At 39.2% G+C, this 19,314-nt stretch overlaps 2 protein-coding genes across 2 annotated transcripts in view; one reads left to right on the top strand and one right to left on the bottom strand.

The window, feature by feature from the left end:
* Positions 1–6,203: 6,203 nt before the first annotated feature.
* Positions 6,204–14,138, bottom strand: LOC139746723 (zinc finger protein 711-like). Its single transcript, XM_071658207.1, has 2 exons — positions 14,049–14,138; positions 6,204–9,440 (listed from the first exon to the last, which is right to left on the bottom strand). The coding sequence occupies exon 2, from the start codon at positions 9,295–9,297 to the stop codon at positions 8,131–8,133; it is 1,167 nt and encodes a 388-aa protein (XP_071514308.1). The 5' UTR covers positions 9,298–9,440; positions 14,049–14,138; the 3' UTR covers positions 6,204–8,130.
* A 2,676-nt stretch (positions 14,139–16,814) lies between these two features.
* The window catches only part of LOC139746689 (FAD synthase-like), a 53,906-nt gene continuing 51,406 nt past the window's right edge, over positions 16,815–19,314 (top strand). The window contains exon 1 of the mRNA XM_071658131.1: positions 16,815–17,340. Within this exon, the coding sequence (XP_071514232.1) occupies positions 17,070–17,340 (271 nt within the window). The 5' untranslated portion in view covers positions 16,815–17,069. The remainder of the gene's footprint in view (positions 17,341–19,314) is intronic.

The following is a 19,314-nucleotide window of genomic DNA, read 5'->3' as shown; positions in this document are numbered from 1 at the left end:
GAGGTAGCGTTTAAGAACAGAGGACTGGGCCTTTGAGGGAATATCCTCACCTGGCCCCCTTCTCTGTTCCTTCTTTTGGAAAAAAAGAAATATATAACCTTGTTGATATACTATACAGATGAATTTGTCTTTCTCTTTAATGCAATATTAATGTATTTATTCGTATTTATTCTTAAAATTTGATAAAAAGAAAATGGGTAAAAGTCGTCCATTTTGCCCCCCGTTGTATACAGTTAGTCTTACAGTGTGGTACAGAAAGATTTCTCGCGTCTTCCTTGTGATACTGACTGATAACACAGATACAGCCGCTTATCTTGGACACAAAATGTCGACACAGCTTAAAGATAAGCTGACGTAGCGTCAACACCATTTGGAAGATAATGGTTATCTTGTGTGTGTGTGTGTGTGTGTGTGTGTACATCTGTCTTACGAGTGTGTATGATGGTTCACAGCTGTTTGTATGTATATATATATATATATATATATATATATATATATATATATATATTTTATTATTATTATTATGTGGCGAGGTGGCGATGGGAATGAATGAGGGCAGACAGTATGAATTATGTACATGTGTATATATGCATATGTCTGTGTGTGTGTATATATATATGTATACGTTGAGATGTATAGGTATGTATATGTGCGTGTGTAGATGTGTATGTATATACATGTGTATGTGGGTGGGTTAGGCCATTCTTTCGTCTGTTTCCTTGCGCTACCTCGCTAACGCGGGAGACAGCGACAAAGCAAAATAAAAATAAATACATTAATAAATTAATAAGTAAATTAATAAACTCCCTAAAAACCTTGAAGGGAGACGTGTAACATTAAAAACCACTATTATTTTCATCATCAGATAACGTAAAGAGGTCAAACACTTCTTAAAAACCACTGGGTAGCCACCTTCTCATATTCATAGTTTAGTCGTATACCAAACGTTTTGGATTTGTCATTTTTTTTGTATTTTTTAAATAACTTGGACAGTATGACGTTTAAAACCATATATATATATATATATATATATATATATATATATATATATATATATATATATATATATATAGGGTATTTCCCTAGTTCACTTCAGTTCAATATTCTTGTCGGCAAACTAAGGCTGGATACTCATACCAGTTCCTCCCTCACTAATGGCTGTGCACACTGGAAGACCTTTTTCTTATCCATATCGTCTATTTCAAATTGTTATGGTGATGTTCTATGGAGAACTCGGTGTGTTATTTATTTTGGGACTTTTGTAAGTCCATAAATGCTTCATGGAGTGTATCTTTCCCCTTAAATTCTTTATTGTGTGCGCCAGTGTCAGTCAGTAACTGGTGTAGTTTCTCTTTCCTTCCTAAACCCTAAAGGGATTATCTGACCTTTATTTTAGTAATATTTTGAGCTTATAATGACCATTAGCACCCACCATCTTTCCAAGGTACGGTTGTAATGCGCAAACTAAGGCTGGATACTCATACCAGTTCCTCCCTCACTAATGGCTGTGCACACTGGAAGACCTTTTTCTTATCCATATCGTCTATTTCAAATTGTTATGGTGATGTTCTATGGAGAACTCGGTGTGTTATTTATTTTGGGACTTTTGTAAGTCCATAAATGCTTCATGGAGTGTATCTTTCCCCTTAAATTCTTTATTGTGTGCGCCAGTGTCAGTCAGTAACTGGTGTAGTTTCTCTTTCCTTCCTAAACCCTAAAGGGATTATCTGACCTTTATTTTAGTAATATTTTGAGCTTATAATGACCATTAGCACCCACCATCTTTCCAAGGTACGGTTGTAATGCGCTTGTAGAGAATATATATATATATATATATATATATATATATATATATATATATATATATATTTTTTTTTTTTATTATACTTTGCCGCTGTCTCCCGCGTTTGCGAGGTAGCGCAAGGAAACAGACGAAAGAAATGGCCCAACCCCCCCCCCATACACATGTATATACATACGTCCACACACGCAAAATATACATACCTACACAGCTTTCCATGGCTTACCCCAGACGCTTCACATGCCTTGATTCAATCCACTGACAGCACGTCAACCCCGGTATACCACATCGCTCCAATTCACTCTATTCCTTGCCCTCCTTTCACCCTCCTGCATGTTCAGGCCCCGATCACACAAAATCTTTTTCACTCCATCTTTCCACCTCCAATTTGGTCTCCCTCTTCTCCTTGTTCCCTCCACCTCCGACACATATATCCTCTTGGTCAATCTTTCCTCACTCATCCTCTCCATGTGCCCAAACCACTTCAAAACACCCTCTTCTGCTCTCTCAACCACGCTCTTTTTATTTCCACACATCTCTCTTACCCTTACGTTACTCACTCAATCAAACCACCTCACACCACACATTGTCCTTAAACATCTCATTTCCAGCACATCCATCCTCCTGCGCACAACTCTATCCATAGCCCACGCCTCGCAACCATACAACATTGTTGGAACCACTATTCCTTCAAACATACCCATTTTTGCTTTCGGAGATAATGTTCTCGACTTCCACACATTCTTCAAGGCCCCCAGAATTTTCGCCCCCTCCCCCACCCTATGATCCACTTCCGCTTCCATGGTTCCATCCGCTGCCAGATCCACTCCCAGATATCTAAAACACTTCACTTCCTCCAGTTTTTCTCCATTCAAACTCACCTCCCAATTGACTTGACCCTCAACCCTACTGTACCTAATAACCTTGCTCTTATTCACATTTACTCTTAACTTTCTTCTTCCACACACTTTACCAAACTCAGTCACCAGCTTCTGCAGTTTCTCACATGAATCAGCCACCAGCGCTGTATCATCAGCGAACAACAACTGACTCACTTCCCAAGCTCTCTCATCCCCAACAGACTTCATACTTGCCCCTCTTTCCAAAACTCTTGCATTTACCTCCCTAACAACCCCATCCATAAACAAATTAAACAACCATGGAGACATCACACACCCCTGCCGCAAACCTACATTCACTGAGAACCAATATATATATATATATATATATATATATATATATATATATATATATATATATATATAAATATAATTGTCAACAGCTTCTTAACTTTGCGGTTTATACAATCATTATTTCCTCTTGAAGTCTGTCTGTTTCCACGTCTGATTCCTTCCCCTTTTTTTTTAATGTCCCCCATTAATGACGCAGTCAGTGGCAGGCATTCCATGATTATTCATTTTTCCAGCCTATATCTCGTATATGATATTTTTAAATGCCATGTTTGCTACGTGTAAAGAGTTCTGATTATGATGTATCATCAGCCTATCTGATTCCACTGTGTTTAGTGACTGATTCTTGAAAATTTTTCCTTTGGACTCGCATTAAAATTTGAGTCTCCATGACTCACTCTTTCTTTGAGAATCTTTCTAAAGGCGCCCTCCCATCATTCTTTTTTACACGTCTTAGAATATACTTAGGTTAGATCTCAGGGTCTCTGATGCTCCAGCACGTTAGTGGAATGACCCACTTATTACTTAAAATACCTGTCCCCATGGAACTATTGTGTGTGTGTGTGTGTGTGTGTGTTGGAGGGGGCGGTTCCATTTTCCTCCCTCCCCCTGTGTGTGTGTTTGGGGGGGGGGATCCATTTTCCTCCCTCCCCTTTTTATTCCCTTTACTGTATTCTTCCTAAGCTGTATATCTCCTCCTCCTACTTGTTTGTCAAGTTTCTTAAGCCTTCCTATTTACTTCCTGGCTACAGAGGTGATTCTTATCGGTCATACCTCCCTTATTCGTTGACTATAATCCACCTTACTATCCTATTTCTACCATAATCGAGGCACACTTTATCACAGACAGACTGCCTCCTATTGGACCATCAGGTCTCCTATTCCATCCCATGTACAATTCTAGTACATTTTCTGGTTCTCTTCCTTAACTGTCCCTTCCTCTTTAGATGGAATATGATCTTCGCGATGACATTGCGTATATCAGATTCCCACTTAATTAAAATTCATTTTGATGCAGCTGGGTTCAATCTATATTGTAGTACAACAATTGTTTTTGTTACCTTTGTCTTGTTCAACCGTCAATCTCCATTTCTGCCACTGCTCATTCATCCTGAATAATCTAACCATTTCTTGACCCTTCCACTCAATTCTCCATACATTTCCCTGATTGTTTTGAGTATATTCTTTAGAGCTTCACTTTGTGTATAGTATTATATCCTTCCACTGATCCTTGGTCCACTGTTTCCATTTCTACTCTATTTACTTCCTCAAACCCAAAGTTAAATGTCTTTTTCCAGCCCTCAGTGTCCTTCCCCAGCCTCTGGTCTTTGTGTAAAGGGCAGGTCATTTGTCTGATCCAGCGTTTCCTTTCCCAGAGAAACTCAATGTTCTTCCATTCCCCCAGAATTGCTATTGGCTCTCTCCTTCACTATGGCTTACATTGTTGTAGTCATTCATACTCAGCAGTATTGTTCTTCAGCCTCCTAAATTCTGTAGCTACCTTTTGGTAACCTTCAGTATCCTTGGCTCCCAGTTTCTTTTTTGAATTGTTTTACCATTTCATCATTTCGTATTGATTCTGTAAAACTTATTCACAGAGAGCTGTTTTCAGTCCCAGCTCTATTCTACTCCTTTCTTGATATTGATATGGATTCTGGTTATGTTTTCATTCGTAGATGCAAATGAAGAATAATGATAATAATTTAGATATTCGCCATGGCTTCGTTGTCTTACACCAAGGCACAGTTTTCATGTAATTAATGGACGGGTTAATGATGACTCTTGCTTCTGACTGCAAAGCTCAGGGTTTCCTTTATCATTTCTAGTAAATTGCATTTCATGCTTAATTCAATTCGAAGTATGTCTCTTAGTTTTTTCCTCTGATGTTGGGTTATTTTACTCCTCGAGTTTCGTATATGCTAACTTTTTAGAAAACAGGCCTTTATAGTATGGCATTCTGTGCTTCCTTACAATGCATCACACAAGGCTCTGTGTGCCTTCCAAGCTGTGGGTTAGAAATTTTTGCAACCAAAGGAATAATATTTATTACCCAGCCTCTGTCAATTTAAAGGAGAGCCAATGTAAGCTCTATTCAGTAATTAAACTAACATGGAGTGTAGAGCTCATATCATCAGATGTAATTGTGATACATCTACCATCAGACCACAAATTGGGGGAAAAAACAGTCAGTATCTACATCAAATCTCATTCACCATTGAGGAAAAGATTGAATACATTCTATATATTCAACATGAGATGCAAAGAGCTTAGTTTCTCATAGCTGTGAAATTCACAGGTGTAGGAACGTGGGTACCATAAGCTTCAGATACAGATGGAACATGAAGAAGGAGGGAAGAAAGGTGAAAATCAAAGCTGAGAGACTTGCAGTAACAGTGGCACTCCATCCTGCCAGCATTTGCAAGGTACACGAGAGTAAAGAATAAGTATTGCAGGAAAAGAAAGTTGAAATAAAGATTTTGGACAAGGCAAGGAAAAATCCAAATTTTTCCATAAATTCATCAGAAGGAAGTTACCAGTAAAAGACCAGCTAATCAGGCTAAGGGATTCAGAGGGGAGATTTGCAGATGTTGTACCAGTATATGAGGAACTGAATACCTGTTTAAAGAGTTTCACAGTTAACTTCTCTATAGCCATAACACTAGTGACAGGGAATGGTAAGTGGGTATTAGAAAGTGTTGAGATTTCTAGAAAATTCATTAGCAATACTCAAAGGTCTTGATCCATATAAAGGTTGTGATTTGGATTAGATTTCACTATTTGTGTCGAAAATATATGAAGGGATATGAGACAATCTTACGTACAAAAAGTGGTGTGCTGAATATCAAAAATGATGGACTTAGTCTTAATGATTGAAGGTAATACTCTGCCTCCTATCAAAAGCCCTCAGATGCACAAACTGTTAAGTAAGATACAGATGACATTGGACTGTGGATAAATTGCATAGAATTTTCCTTAATAGGTTATTCAACGATTGTTGGTAGGACTGAGTAGAGTATCAAGATGCATGTCAAAAATCTACATATGTACTCTGATTCAAACACAAAAACTGGTTACTGCATACCAGTGAAATCTCATCTGTCACACTTTACACAAATCAAACACTGGATTTTGAGAGGATATCAAAAATTGTATAAAAGCATTGTATTAACATTGCTAATAACATCTGGAATTTTATATACTAATATCGTATTCAAGGTGCAAAATAATACAACATTTAAGAGGCTGTAAAATACCAATTTATATAAAACATCTTTTTCAGATTATCAGGATTCATAGGATTGGGAATGTTTAATATAACAATTCAAATGGTATATACAATGAGCACATCAAACTACTTTGTGATATTTTATGAATGAACACACTTATATAAACAAAACAGGTTGGCAGGCATTCAAAGATACACTCAAGTTTTTATATACTTACTTCCTGACCCAGGAGTCTATTTTATCTTTGCGAGGCTCCTGCATCAATCATGAAGCTGGCCACATCCACTGGTTGGGACCAATAGGTCATAAAGTGTAGTCATGTGTAGGCTTCTGTGGTTACCATTTGTGTGTTATGGGGAAAGAGTTTTACATGCTTGTTGCCCAGTCTTTTAACCTTGTATATATGTACCATGCCTTTACTCCTGTGCACACACACACTAATTATTGACCAGTCCCAAGGGGAGGATGAACATCTGGGAGTGGCTGTGGGCTGACTGCCGCACCAAGTATTTGAACCCATGTAGGCCTTTAGTGGCTCATGATAAGTAATGCCAACCACTACACCATGAAGGCTTGTGAAAAGAGTGTAGGCCAGTTGAGTAGTTAAGTGCTCAGTTTGCTTTTTATGGTAGTTTATCATGAGCATAAAGGACTTTGGGATATGTTGAAATGTTGTTTATAGTGTTGTAGTAGTGACTGATATCCAGAGCATAGATAGGAGAGTGAGACTCAAGTTTGTATGGGGAGTGTGGTTTCTGATGGGTGTATGTCTGGTGGGTCAGAAGTTAAGATTGTGTTGGAAGATTGGTTGATAAACACTTATCAGATGAATTTGTTATGTTTGTTTTGTTTGTGTTCTGTTTGAAGGGGAGGAGGATCTGTGAGTAGAGGTTACTGAAGTGTGAGGCAGGGGTAAGCTTTTCATTACTACTTTGGGGATGGAGGAGTTTTAAATTGGTTTGGGTGGGAGGGGTCAGGTGCTATTGCATAGAATTAAGTACCAGGCATGTTAAGTTGGGACTGCATTAGAGGATCTTTGTTTCGTTGTGAGGGTGCTGTGTATTTGTGGTTGCTAGGCAGCCAGTGATTGTTCAGAGTGCACTATTTTGTTTGGTTTGCAGCTTTGTTGTTTAATTTTTAGAGGGTGGAGCAGATGAAATGTTTGTAGATGTTGAGGGATTCTTTTTATTGTCTAAATCTGGCGCCTGTTTGTGCTCTCGGGCATAAGTGATGTTACTAGACTCTGCCTACATGAGGTTATGCTGCACGTGAAAAGTCGTTTTGGCTAGGCTGTACCATTGGGAATACAGTCTCATCAAAGAACTTCTCATTCTAAAGGAGTCCACATTTCTCTGATGCTGGAAGTAGTGTAGCCTTAGATTGCAGGACTGGAACAAGGGACTGGGTAACACCAAGACTATTCCAGAGAAAGGGTTCCTGGAGCAGATATTAATAAATGAATGGATTTCACCAGCTTGTGGTTAAGTTGCACTATGAGCAAGAAGTTAATTTCAGCGTGACTGCTTAATCATCAGGGGATTGAAAGGAGTATGGTCTTTTCAAGACCCTCTTGTTCAAAAGGAGTCCATCATTTCTTTTCTCCTGAATGGAGTCCAGCTTGAAGCTACAGGATTCCCATAAATGGGGTCCTGGGGTAGTGTAATAATAATAGAATATAAATCTGTAAATTCATACATATGTACATACATACATAAGGAAAAAAGATATTTATAGACAAATATGCACATGCTCACATAAAAATCCTGGATAGAAATAATATTTAATAGAATTGCACAGCTGTACCCACATGAGAAAATGCTGATTCATTATCATAAATCAGTTATCATGAATATATGAATGTATCATTACCAATGACAGTATCAAACCAAACTGCATTGATGATGGTATAACATCAGATGCTCAACACAGCTGTGTTGTGCCCTTTAGCTTGATGACGTTTAAGGCTACCAAGGTTTAAGAACTGTTCATTACACACAACACAAATATACTTATCAAACATCTGTGGACCTCTAGTAGGCCCAGGTTGCATAGGAAGTGGAACAAATTGATTGAAACTCCCATTACTGAAGCCTGTAGTTACAAAGTTCGTGCTGTCTGTTTCTGAGGTGTGCAACTTCATGTGATTACTTAGGTCATGGCGACTAAGGAAACAGATCCCACAGCTGTGACAAGTAAAAGTCTTCTCCCCTAAATGAACTGCCATATGTTGCTCCAAGTAGGCTACAGATGGAAAGGTTGATGTGCAAAACTCACAATTAATAGGAACACATATGGAAAGTGCAGTAGGAATATCTGTCTTCTTTTGCATCACAGATGAACCTACCTGAGTAGGTTGAGAATGCTCTTTCTGTGGATCATGAGAGTTGTTTGGAATGGTAGGAATTGGGGGAGGATTTCCACCAGCTGGTGTAGAAAAACTTCCTTTGCAGTTACCTACATTAGAATTCACCTCAAAATTGACAGATGTGTGAGACTGTGACTCTTTCACTTCAATCGGTAGATCTGCATTATGAGCTCTTTTAGCATGAATGACCATATACTTGCGTTCTTCAAAACCTGAGCTGCAGTGTGGACAAACATGGGGCTTAGGTTTGTGCAGCATTTTCTTATGTTTGTTTATAGCACTTCGACTTGAAAAGCTCCGCTCACAGATGTCACATTTAGGCTTTACTCCATCACTAGCATGAGAAGCTTCATGAGCTCTGAGCTTACTCTCTGTTTGGCAAACCTTACCACAAACATCACAGATAAATGGCTTGACTCCTAGGTGTAATTTCATGTGTGTATCAAGATATTCCCTACTGTTGAATTTCTCCCAACAATCTGGAATGCTGCATATAAACTGAAGAGATTTGGATCTCGGTTTCTTGACATCCCTGATCTCTGTAGTTGACGAAGAGGGTCTCTTCTGAGGTACACTTGTAACAGTCATCATATTATTGGTGGCTGTGGCTGATTCAGACTCCACTGTTCCATGTCCAACTGCATTATTTAACATGCCATGTGGCAAAATATATTCATCCCTTGCAATCATCCCTTGATGAGTGTCATGAGCCATTGGGCTAGGTTGATTAATTTTTGTACCTTTTAAAAAGCCAATATTCCATTTGGTTTTATGTATTGGCCTTATACTCAGTAAGTTTCAGATGTTCACTATGTGGTCCTGTGATATTTCTTAAGAATCCTGTATCTTCCGCAGCTCTGAAAAAAAAAATCCTTATCAATGTGTGATTAGAGTTGATGGTGATGCTTTGTGGAAGGTGTTTCGAAGATATGGTATGGGAGAAAAGTTACTTGATGCAGTGAGGAGTTTTTATCAAGAGAGTAAGAAAGGAGAGAGTGAGAGAGAGAGAGAGTTTTCAAGTGGTGGTTGGACTATGGCAGGGATGTGTTATATCACTATGGTTGTTTAATCTGTATTTGGCTTGGGTGGTTAGGGAGGTAAATGCAAGGGTGTTAGAGAGATAGGGAGGTCTGCAGTCTTGTGGGGAGGGGACGAGAGGTGAATCAGTTGCTGTTTACTGGTGACATGGCTCTGGTGGTAGATTTGTTATGAGGTGGGAGATTGTCTGAAAGGAGAGAGAGGTGAGATTTAATGTTAATAGTGTGAGATTTGTTATTAATAAAAGTTAGTGTATTAAGTTAAGCAGGGTAAAGAGAGGTCAGTGAGAGTGAGTTTGAAGAGATAACCTGTAGAAAATGGAGTCATTTAGATACCTGGGAGTAGACATGGCAAAAGATGGAACCATGAGAGCTTAAGGAACTGGGAGTGGTTTGGTTGGGAAGGGTCATGTGCCATTACAAACAGTTGAATGCTAAGCATGTTGAGGTGGAAGGATATTTGTCTCATTCTGAAGGTGCTGAGCATCTTTTATTACAAAGCTGCCAGAGATTATTTTGAGTAATCTGTTTCATGTGATTTGCAGATTTATTTGCAAACCTCCCTAATATCTCATCTGTGAGGTTCAATAGCCATGGTGACATAAAACATCTTGTTGCAGACCCATCTTAATCTTGAACCACTTACCCTTCTACTTGCACACATGCCCCTTTCTCTTAACAAAAAGTCCTCACCCCTTCTAGTAGCTTTTCTCCTACACCATTTATTCATAAAATGTCCCACAAAGATTATGTCCGCTATTTCACATTCCATCTCCAGACCTATAAATGCCACATACGAGCCCTTCTCTTTTTCTAATTGTTTCTCACACTCATCCTCTGGGAAAACATCTGATCTGCATATCCTCTAGCACTTTTGAAGCCACAGTGTTTCTCCCTGTATGATGTTCTGTGCACACCACCACCGTCTCATTCACCACTCAAAACCTTACACAACTGTAATCAAAACATCCACTTTTGTTCCCTTTGTCTTTTCCAGCAGCACTATACAGGCATTCCACTAATCTTCAGGCATCTTACCTTAATCCATACTTACACTAAAAATCCTATCTAAATATTCAACAACATTGCCACCCCCTTACTAGAGAAATTCAATTGTAATCCCATCCACTACGGCTGCTTTGTCACAGTTCATCTTATACAGGATTTACCCAACTGCTCCTATCACTGATGCTTTCATTTGTTATCTTTTTCTGCTCTCAATGTTCACCTCCTTCTTGAACATTATTTCATCCTCCCTGAAGTTTGCTGATACTCTTTTATGCTAACTTTCATTATCCCCTCCCCCCCTTTTTTTTTTACGCCCCTACACCTTCTTCTTGACTTTCTGCTGCTTCCTCTTGTATACTTCCCTATCATTCACACTCCTTACCTGCAGGTAATTCTCATACATCTCTGAAGTTCCTCAACCCACTGTTCATTAACCTTTCTTGCATGCCCACATCCCATCTGCATGCCAAACACTTCTCTCACACATATAAGTAATGCTTCCCCAAATATCTCCTACTCCCCACCCACTCACCAAGTTCTCTTTACTCTATATATATATATATATATAATCTTTATTTATCTATATTATACACTGTCGCTGTTTCCTGCATTAGCGAGGTAGCACAAGAATGGCCCAACCCATCCACATACACATGTATATACATAAACACCCACATATGCACATATACATACTTGTACTTTTCAATGTATACATACATATACATACACAGACATACACACACATGTACATATTCATACATGCTGCCTTCATCCATTCCTGTCGCCAACCCACCACACATGAAATAGCACCCCTAACCCCTACGTGTGCGTGAGGTAGCGCTAGGAAAAGACAACAAAGGCCACTTTTGTTCACACTCAAGTCTCTAGCTGTCATGTGTAATGCACCGAAACCACAGCTCCCTTCCCATATCCAGGCCCCACAAAACTTTCCATGGTTTATCCTAGATACTTCACATGCCCTGGTTCAATCTACTGACAGCACATCCACCCCAGTATACCACATCATTACAATTCACTCTATTCCTTGCACGCCTTTCACCCTCCTGTATGTTCAGGCCCCGATCGCTCAAAATCTTTTTCACTCCATCCTAAAACAATACACAGTAATAGAATATCATAAATATTGAAAAGATACACAATAAGATATAGGTGTAGTATCAAAAAGCTAAAGGACAAGTAAAAAAGCTGATAAAGTGTACAGGCCTCCTACAAACTAAAAACAATAATTCACAGGTGTCTTAAGTCTCTCTTGTACAGGTATGTGGAAATAACGAAGTCCTATTATTATGGAAGATTGCTTGTGAGGAAATCTATCTACGATGTGTTTACAGAGATGAGTTACAGTGTTATTTGAAGCACTGCACTGTAGGTGATTTACCAATTCAGTCATGCAATAAAACTAGCTTCAGATACTGAGTGATTTTGTTCTGCAATGCTCGTGTCATATTTACAGCAGCTGTGGAGCAAAATATGAAGCATTATACATTTAATTCTTTAATATTGAATAGCAGTGAGTGTTTGGTATATCAGAAGAAAAGTGGTATTAAGTAATATAAAAGTAGATAAGTTTAGATTCAACAGAATCTATGAAAACCTCACTGAACCTCCCTTAGTAACTGAGATGTATGTATCAGATATATACCAACATTAGATTGGTATACTACCAGGGATCACTTGCAATGGCTGCTTGTAGAAGGTTGGATGGCGACACAAATAGCCACTTCTGTTTTCTGCTTGCTGACATATGTCAGCTTTGACGGCAATGCTCAGTCATAAGTGTGACTACTATATTTCAATCAGAATGCTGAACATTTAGATAAATCTCGACCGTAACTCCACACTTTCCCTGATACTGTTAACCCTTACCACTGTCACCTTATCTAATACCACAGGAGAAAGTATAAATGCCCTGACTAACTCTACAACTCTTTTTATATTTTGTGAATGCTGTTCTAGCAGTGTAGAGGAAATTCACTCTACCCAAAACTAGTTTTGATGTATGGGTAAACTGATAAATTTCCCATATTATGTTCAGTGACTGAAGGTGATACTGATCACGGCAATGATTATCAGGGAAAATGTGTGGTTAACATAAACAGACGTGACACACCCGTAAAGAATTCACAGACGTTAGGAAATCCTTACCTAATCTCCTTTGCAAATGAGATTTGTCTTAGTCTTCAATATTCTCGTCAAAACATACCAGAATTTCATGACCAAGCACTGCACCAACTGCTGACAAAGGTCAACACACAGATCAAGCTACCATTTGTGCCACCGTCCATTCTCCCCACCAGCAGCCATTTCATGGTCCCTTGTACCATATCTTATTATTATATATTATGTTAGTATATTTCTATTATATATCTGAAGCTAAGTAAGGTTGGGTGAGGCTTTCGTAGGTTTTGTCTACTTTTGCAAGTATTTCACCTTTTTTTTTTACCATTCATTCCACATTTTCCCTAGTATTCAAAACCCTCATCATGATCACCTTGTTTAATATCTCAAAATGAAATATAATGTTCCAAAGTACACTCCGTAAAAAATATACTCCAAACTACACTCTAAATATCACTCCGTCCATCCACAACAAAATCACTAAATATCCAAAATCAGTTTCTGTGCATTGGTAAATGATATTAAAGAGAAAATTGGTCCATAAGAAATAAAAGGCTCCCTCAAAGGGAAGTTTCTACGGGCAATAGAGACCATGCAGTCTGCTACTTGAATTTAATGACGATAAATAGTAAGAACATGAAGTAAGAGAATGGCAGCTGTCATACTATGGCTGTGACAACTTGTCTCCTTAGGAAATCATATTTTTACACCACCTTTCCCTATAATGCCACTCTAATTATTCAGACAGCGTCCAGAATCTTAATGAATTTATTAATTTACTGGATACAACTTTGTATCCAGAGATAATAATTTGACATGATCAAAGTTCTATCTAAGTATGAGGTAAGGTTTAATCCATGGATGCTAAACCTGTTCATAAAAATGAAAAGGAAATCAAACTGTGAAAGTAGCAATTTAGTGTAGAATTTTATATAAAAGTAAAAAAATAACTATATATCAAATTACTCTGTTGGTACAAGTATCTTTGGTCACTTTTATCTATTGCATGTACAAAAATATTAATTTTACCATTAAATTATTGGACATACATGGCCTTTCTAAGCATATAATGCAAGTGATGCCAACGAAGATTTTATTCTTTAAACTTATAACTAACTTCTCGACCTCGACCAAGGAAAACCCCATGGCAAAGGTGGGAGGGAGGTGACATCTCTCCCCAATACAAATATCTACCCTCATTTCGACATATAGTTGGCAGACATCATTAAAAATAAACCAATAGCCTTAAAAAAAAAAAAAAGCGGGTTCATTCTCTTATACCTTATTATCGGGAGGACTTCTTGACCCTGTCAATGGCTATTTCTGATGGAAAAGTCAAAAGAGATTCGGATAAGTAAACTTATGGTGGAGGAGTTACGTGGGTATTAATATTTTGGTTAGTCTAAGGGAGAACCATATATTCAATGCTAAATATATACTTTTTTATTATAACTACAGTTATCTTTAAGCATCTGTAACAATGGAAGGTTTTTCGGATCACGTTTGATGGATTTAGATGTGGATAATGGACTCTGTTCAAAGAACTTGACTCGGGAAATGAGTTTTCATTTTTTATAATGCAGCAGAATCGCCTAATTAAAAGGATATGATTATCTCATGATTATTAGTATTTTAGAAGCAGTTATTAAGCTGTGTATAAAGGAGTGTCATGCACCCCATCTGTCATAACCTGCTTTAGTCTATCTAACTGTAATCTGCCTTTAAGCCATAATTTGAACTGTATTTCGTATATTTACGTTAAATATGCGTATTGAAATGTTTTTATATTTTTTCTGAACAAATCAACTAACATATAATTTGCTTTGTTGACATCAGTTGATGCTACTGAGATTTTGAAACAAATTTTCCTCGAAGGATTCGGATCACTTCACAGGAACCATAACATTTTGAGTATATTATGGAGGTGTTTTCCTTATTTTTAATGGACTTGAAGGCAGAGTGAAGGCTAAGGAAAGGTAACTAATAATTATATCACCGTGACTCATAATATGCAGGTGTAGAAAGAAAGAAAGAAGGAACAGAGTTGGTGCACGAGGTCAGAGACAGTGTTTGGAACCTTTGGTGCTGGTGCAGGTTATATGTCGTATTTGTACACCATATTACTGCTATGGGATGTCAGAAGCAGTTTGTTTTTCTACTTTGTATACCATGATGCTGCTGCAGGAGGTAAAAGGCAATATCTGCGTCCCTTGGTGCTGTTGAAGGAGGAGATGAGGCATTGGCTGCAGGTTTAAGGCTGTGTGTGTGTGTGTGTGTGTTGCATTTGTTGTTGCTGTTGCAGAGCAGAGGTATTGTTTACAGTGCAGATGCAAGGCATAAGATTTCTTGTTTTGTTTTTTGTTTACCCTAGTGGTGGTTGTGCACGTGGTTGGATGGAGGCCTTGTTAACCTGTCGTAGTCCAGCTGCAATGGGGTCAAAGGTTGGGTCTGCATCCTGTATTGCTGCTGTAAGTCTGTGTCTGCTTCCTTTGTTGTTGCTGCAGCTGCTGCAGATCTGAGTTATTGTCTGTGTACTGTGGTGCAGCTGTAAGAGGTCAGATGTCCCTTTTTTTTTTTTTTTTGCATCCCTTGTTGCTACTCTAGAAGAGAGAGAGAGAGAGAGAGAGAGAGAGAGAGAGAGAGAGAGAGAGAGAGAGAGATTGGGTTACCTTCGCTTCGTGTTACGACAACGACCCGATGTACTATTTATGAAGTCCATTTTGATTCTTTTCCACAACATTTTGTATTGTATTAAATCCACATAGTTGAACTTAGAGTACCTGTAACCTTAGGTATATGTGAGTTAGCTTAGATCAAAGCCTATGGATTACCCTAACTCCTCCCCCTGTGTTGAATTTTATTCCTGTCACACATTCTGGTCTAGAACTTATTCTTCCTCATTTGTAAGATTTCGAAAAGAGAACACTTAAGTCCTTACACCAGACCCTGATACATTATATAACCTGTATTTTCGTAGGCCGCCTTCGTGTGACCCAAAAACCCCCATTATGACCTTGGAATGTCTGTACAGCTTCCCATGTCTTCTGTGTGGACACTAAGTCACACGAGTATGGACCATTATGGCACCTTTTCCAGCAGAGCTGTTGAATAATCACCTGTCATTTTCGTCTTTCCCGCTTCCCAATAACCCCCTCCACCATTGCCTGTCGTGGAAGAGATAGCCATCTCGCCATTTTGAAGTGCAAACTCGTGTTTTAGGTGAAAGAACTTTGGGTCATTGAGCAACAAAGGTGGCATGGTTGGGGTCAAAACGTTAATATATGAATAGGTTGACTTCATAAGTCTTGGTGGTGGTCCTCCTGTTCCTCCCTCCTCCCTCCATTTTTTTTTTTTTTCTTAGTGCCACCACTGAGTGAACCCTGCTTGGGGGTAAGGCAATATTGATTGCTTCAGTTGCTTCTGGAGAGAATTGTGTCTCGTTTACTCTCCAGTCTCCCATATGGAGGTATATATATATTTTATTACGGTGTCAGTCCCTCTCATTTTTTTTTTACATCCCCTTCACCACCAATCAAGGTCGTGTTAGTGATAACATGAGGTGTCCCACCCTCTCTTGAGCAATAGGAATAAATGTATGATCTTCCTAAGCAGTGAGATGAGGATGGAAACACCATAGTGTATCACAGTGGATTTATCAGTGCTTTCTCTAAGTAGATGCACTACATAGACAATTAAAAAAAAGAATGTTGAAGGGGGCAAGTTATTAGACTGTGAAACTTGGTTTTTTTTTTTATATTCGCTTTTTCTCTCCACTTGTACTGGGATGGTTGCTCAATGTGGTATATTTCAGAGGAGTTCGGTAATTCCCATATATTTTCCATCCTATGTATGTGATACAAAGCCGTCTTGAACTAAGATTCAGACTTTATTAAGAGGATGATTACATAGTGTTCCATGACTGTTTTTTTTTCTTATATATTCCCCATGGCAGAAGGTCGATTGAGTTTCACAAGAGCTGATAAGATTCTCAAATGTTCATAATGGGAGTGAGAGTCATGGCCCCCAAAGCTGGTAATGTTTTGATACTACTTAACGGGGGAACAAATACACACACACATACACACACACCCCCTTATATTTTAACTAATCGTCTAATATATAATGATGGATCCGTCCTTCTCTCTCTCTCCTCCAATGAGTAAAAACCGACGCAATTCATACCCCACACTTCACCTGGCTGTTAGACAGACAGACACAGACAATGGCAATGGAGATAGATAAAAGCCGGAAAAGAGCAACCTGTCTCAAGTTGGGTTTAAGGGGGTTGGTGGTGGTGCTATTATGGGGCTCATAACTCGAGGGTTGGGCCCAGGGTCGAGCCTAGTGGCCTCCCGCCTCGTCTCCAGGGTCTTAGGATCGTCCCGGGGCGAGCTAACCTCACCCTTGTACAAATTAGTAGGACGAGGAGGAAGAGAAGGAGGAGGAAGAGTCTTCTTCTTCTTCCTACCCCTGAGGAGGTTATCCAAGTTAGCCCATCCCGTCATGGCCAGTGATGTGACGAAAGAAGTGGGGGAAAACGCTGCCTTACAGATCCCCACAGCTGGAATTATCGGTGAGCTAATTTCCTAGTGGTATGGTGGTCTTGGTAGCTACCTATTGTGAACTGCATGATGAAAGAAAATGTGATGTATGGGTTCGTTTTATGGGAAGGTCTTTGGGTGTATGGGTTCGTTTTATGGGAAGGTCTTGGGCTGTGTGACCTTTTAACATGGCTGTGGTATTGCATCATGGCGAGCTCGTGATCTACCCACACCCTCTCCTTACCTCTCCCACTAGCATAAGTCTGACCCTAGAGCCTAAAAAAGGGTAAAGATTTAGTCAAAGATTCAGTTTAGAGGCACCACAGAATTTTAAGTTATAGGTTTGTTAGGGAGAAGATGAAGAAGTATCATAACCAGGCAGGGCTATTAGGGCTAGTGTTTCAAGTACCCTTTCTTTGTGGTATATAAGCTGGCTGCCTTTTTTTTAGGGAGGGCACAGCATCACAGGTGACACAGGCCTCATATCACTACTATTCAGATTTTTACATCATTTCTCGGCATTTTTATAAGATAAGCATGTGACATGCTTATTTTTTAACCATGAAGTATTCATTGTGGGACTTGCATTATGTCTCTCAAAAGGCACTCCCCTATAGTCCCCCATTTTCCATAGGCCCTGTACCTTGCCAAAAGTGGGTTCTGCCAGGAGTGTTGCCTCTGAAGTTGGCAAGGGACATTCTTTTTTTGCTCAGCTGTAGTTACATACTGTTCTTATAAGAATTGTAATTTGTTTCTGGTACTAAATTCCATGATGTAACGTAAGCTGAAGTGCTGGGGATGGCATCTGTCCCTATTGAGAAAAATGAATGTCGTCTTGCTGTTCTGAATTTGGTGCCACGGGAAAAGCAGGAGGCAGGTCTTGCATTTCATCTGTTGTAGGAATTAGTGGGATTGTTCTTGGTGAAGGGATTGGATTGGCTGTATCTGAGTTTGTACAGTGCTTCTACGCCTTTTTGAACAGTTTTTGTTGTGTCCCTTGCTTTGTGCAGTTAGCTACACTTATCATTTCAAACATCAGTCCTTGAAGTTTTGTAATGTGCACATGTAAGGGCAATGTCCAGACAATAGGATGGCAGATTATGCAGATATGAAGCACCATTCTAGTAGGTATCAGCATCCTTGTCAGTGCCAGATTTTGGTAGTTACTAAAGATAGAAATGTTAGACATCAGTTTTTTCATATGATAAAGATTTAAGGGCTCAAAGATTTAAGGGCTCAGAGAAAGTATGATCTGTGTATTCCAAAGTATCATTTAAGAGTAGAATTATTTAAGATATAATCCACAGAAAAACTGGAGGAAGTGAAGTGTTTTAGATATCTGGGAGTGGATTTGGCAGCGGATGGAACCATGGAAGTGAATCATAGGGTGGGGGAGGGGGCGAAAATTCTGGGAGTGTTGAAGAATGTGTGGAAGTCGAGAACATTATCTCGGAAAGCAAAAATGGGTATGTTTGAAGGAATAGTGGTTCCAACAATGTTGTATGGTTGCAAGGTGTAGGCTATGGATAGAGTTGTGCGAAGGAGGGTGGATGTGCTGGAAATGAGATGTTTGAGGACAATATGTGGTGTGAGGTGGTTTGATCGAGTAAGTAATAATAGGGTAATAGAGATGTGTGGTAATAAAGAGAGTGTGGTTGGGAGAGCAGAAGAGGGTGTTTTGAAATGGTTTGGTCACATGGAGAGAATGAGTGAGGAAAGATTGACCAAGAGGATATATGTGTCAGAGGTGGAGGGAACGAGGAGAAGTGGGAGACCAAATTGGAGGTGGAAAGATGGAGTGAAGAAGATTTTGAGTGATCGGGGCCTGAACATGCAGGAGGGTGAAAGGCGTGCAAAGAATAGAGTGAATTGGAATGATGTGGTATACCTGGGGTCGACTTGCTGTCAATGGATTGAACCAGGGCATATGAAGTGTCTGGGGTAAACCATGGAAAGTTGTGTGGGGCCTGGATGTGGAAAGGGAGCTGTGGTTTCGGTGCATTATT

This window comes from Panulirus ornatus, chromosome 66 (genome assembly GCF_036320965.1).
Source record: "Panulirus ornatus isolate Po-2019 chromosome 66, ASM3632096v1, whole genome shotgun sequence".
NCBI lineage: Eukaryota > Metazoa > Arthropoda > Malacostraca > Decapoda > Palinuridae > Panulirus > Panulirus ornatus.
The sequence above is the reverse complement of the archived record's forward strand: the minus strand, read 5'-3'. Positions and strand labels throughout refer to the sequence as shown.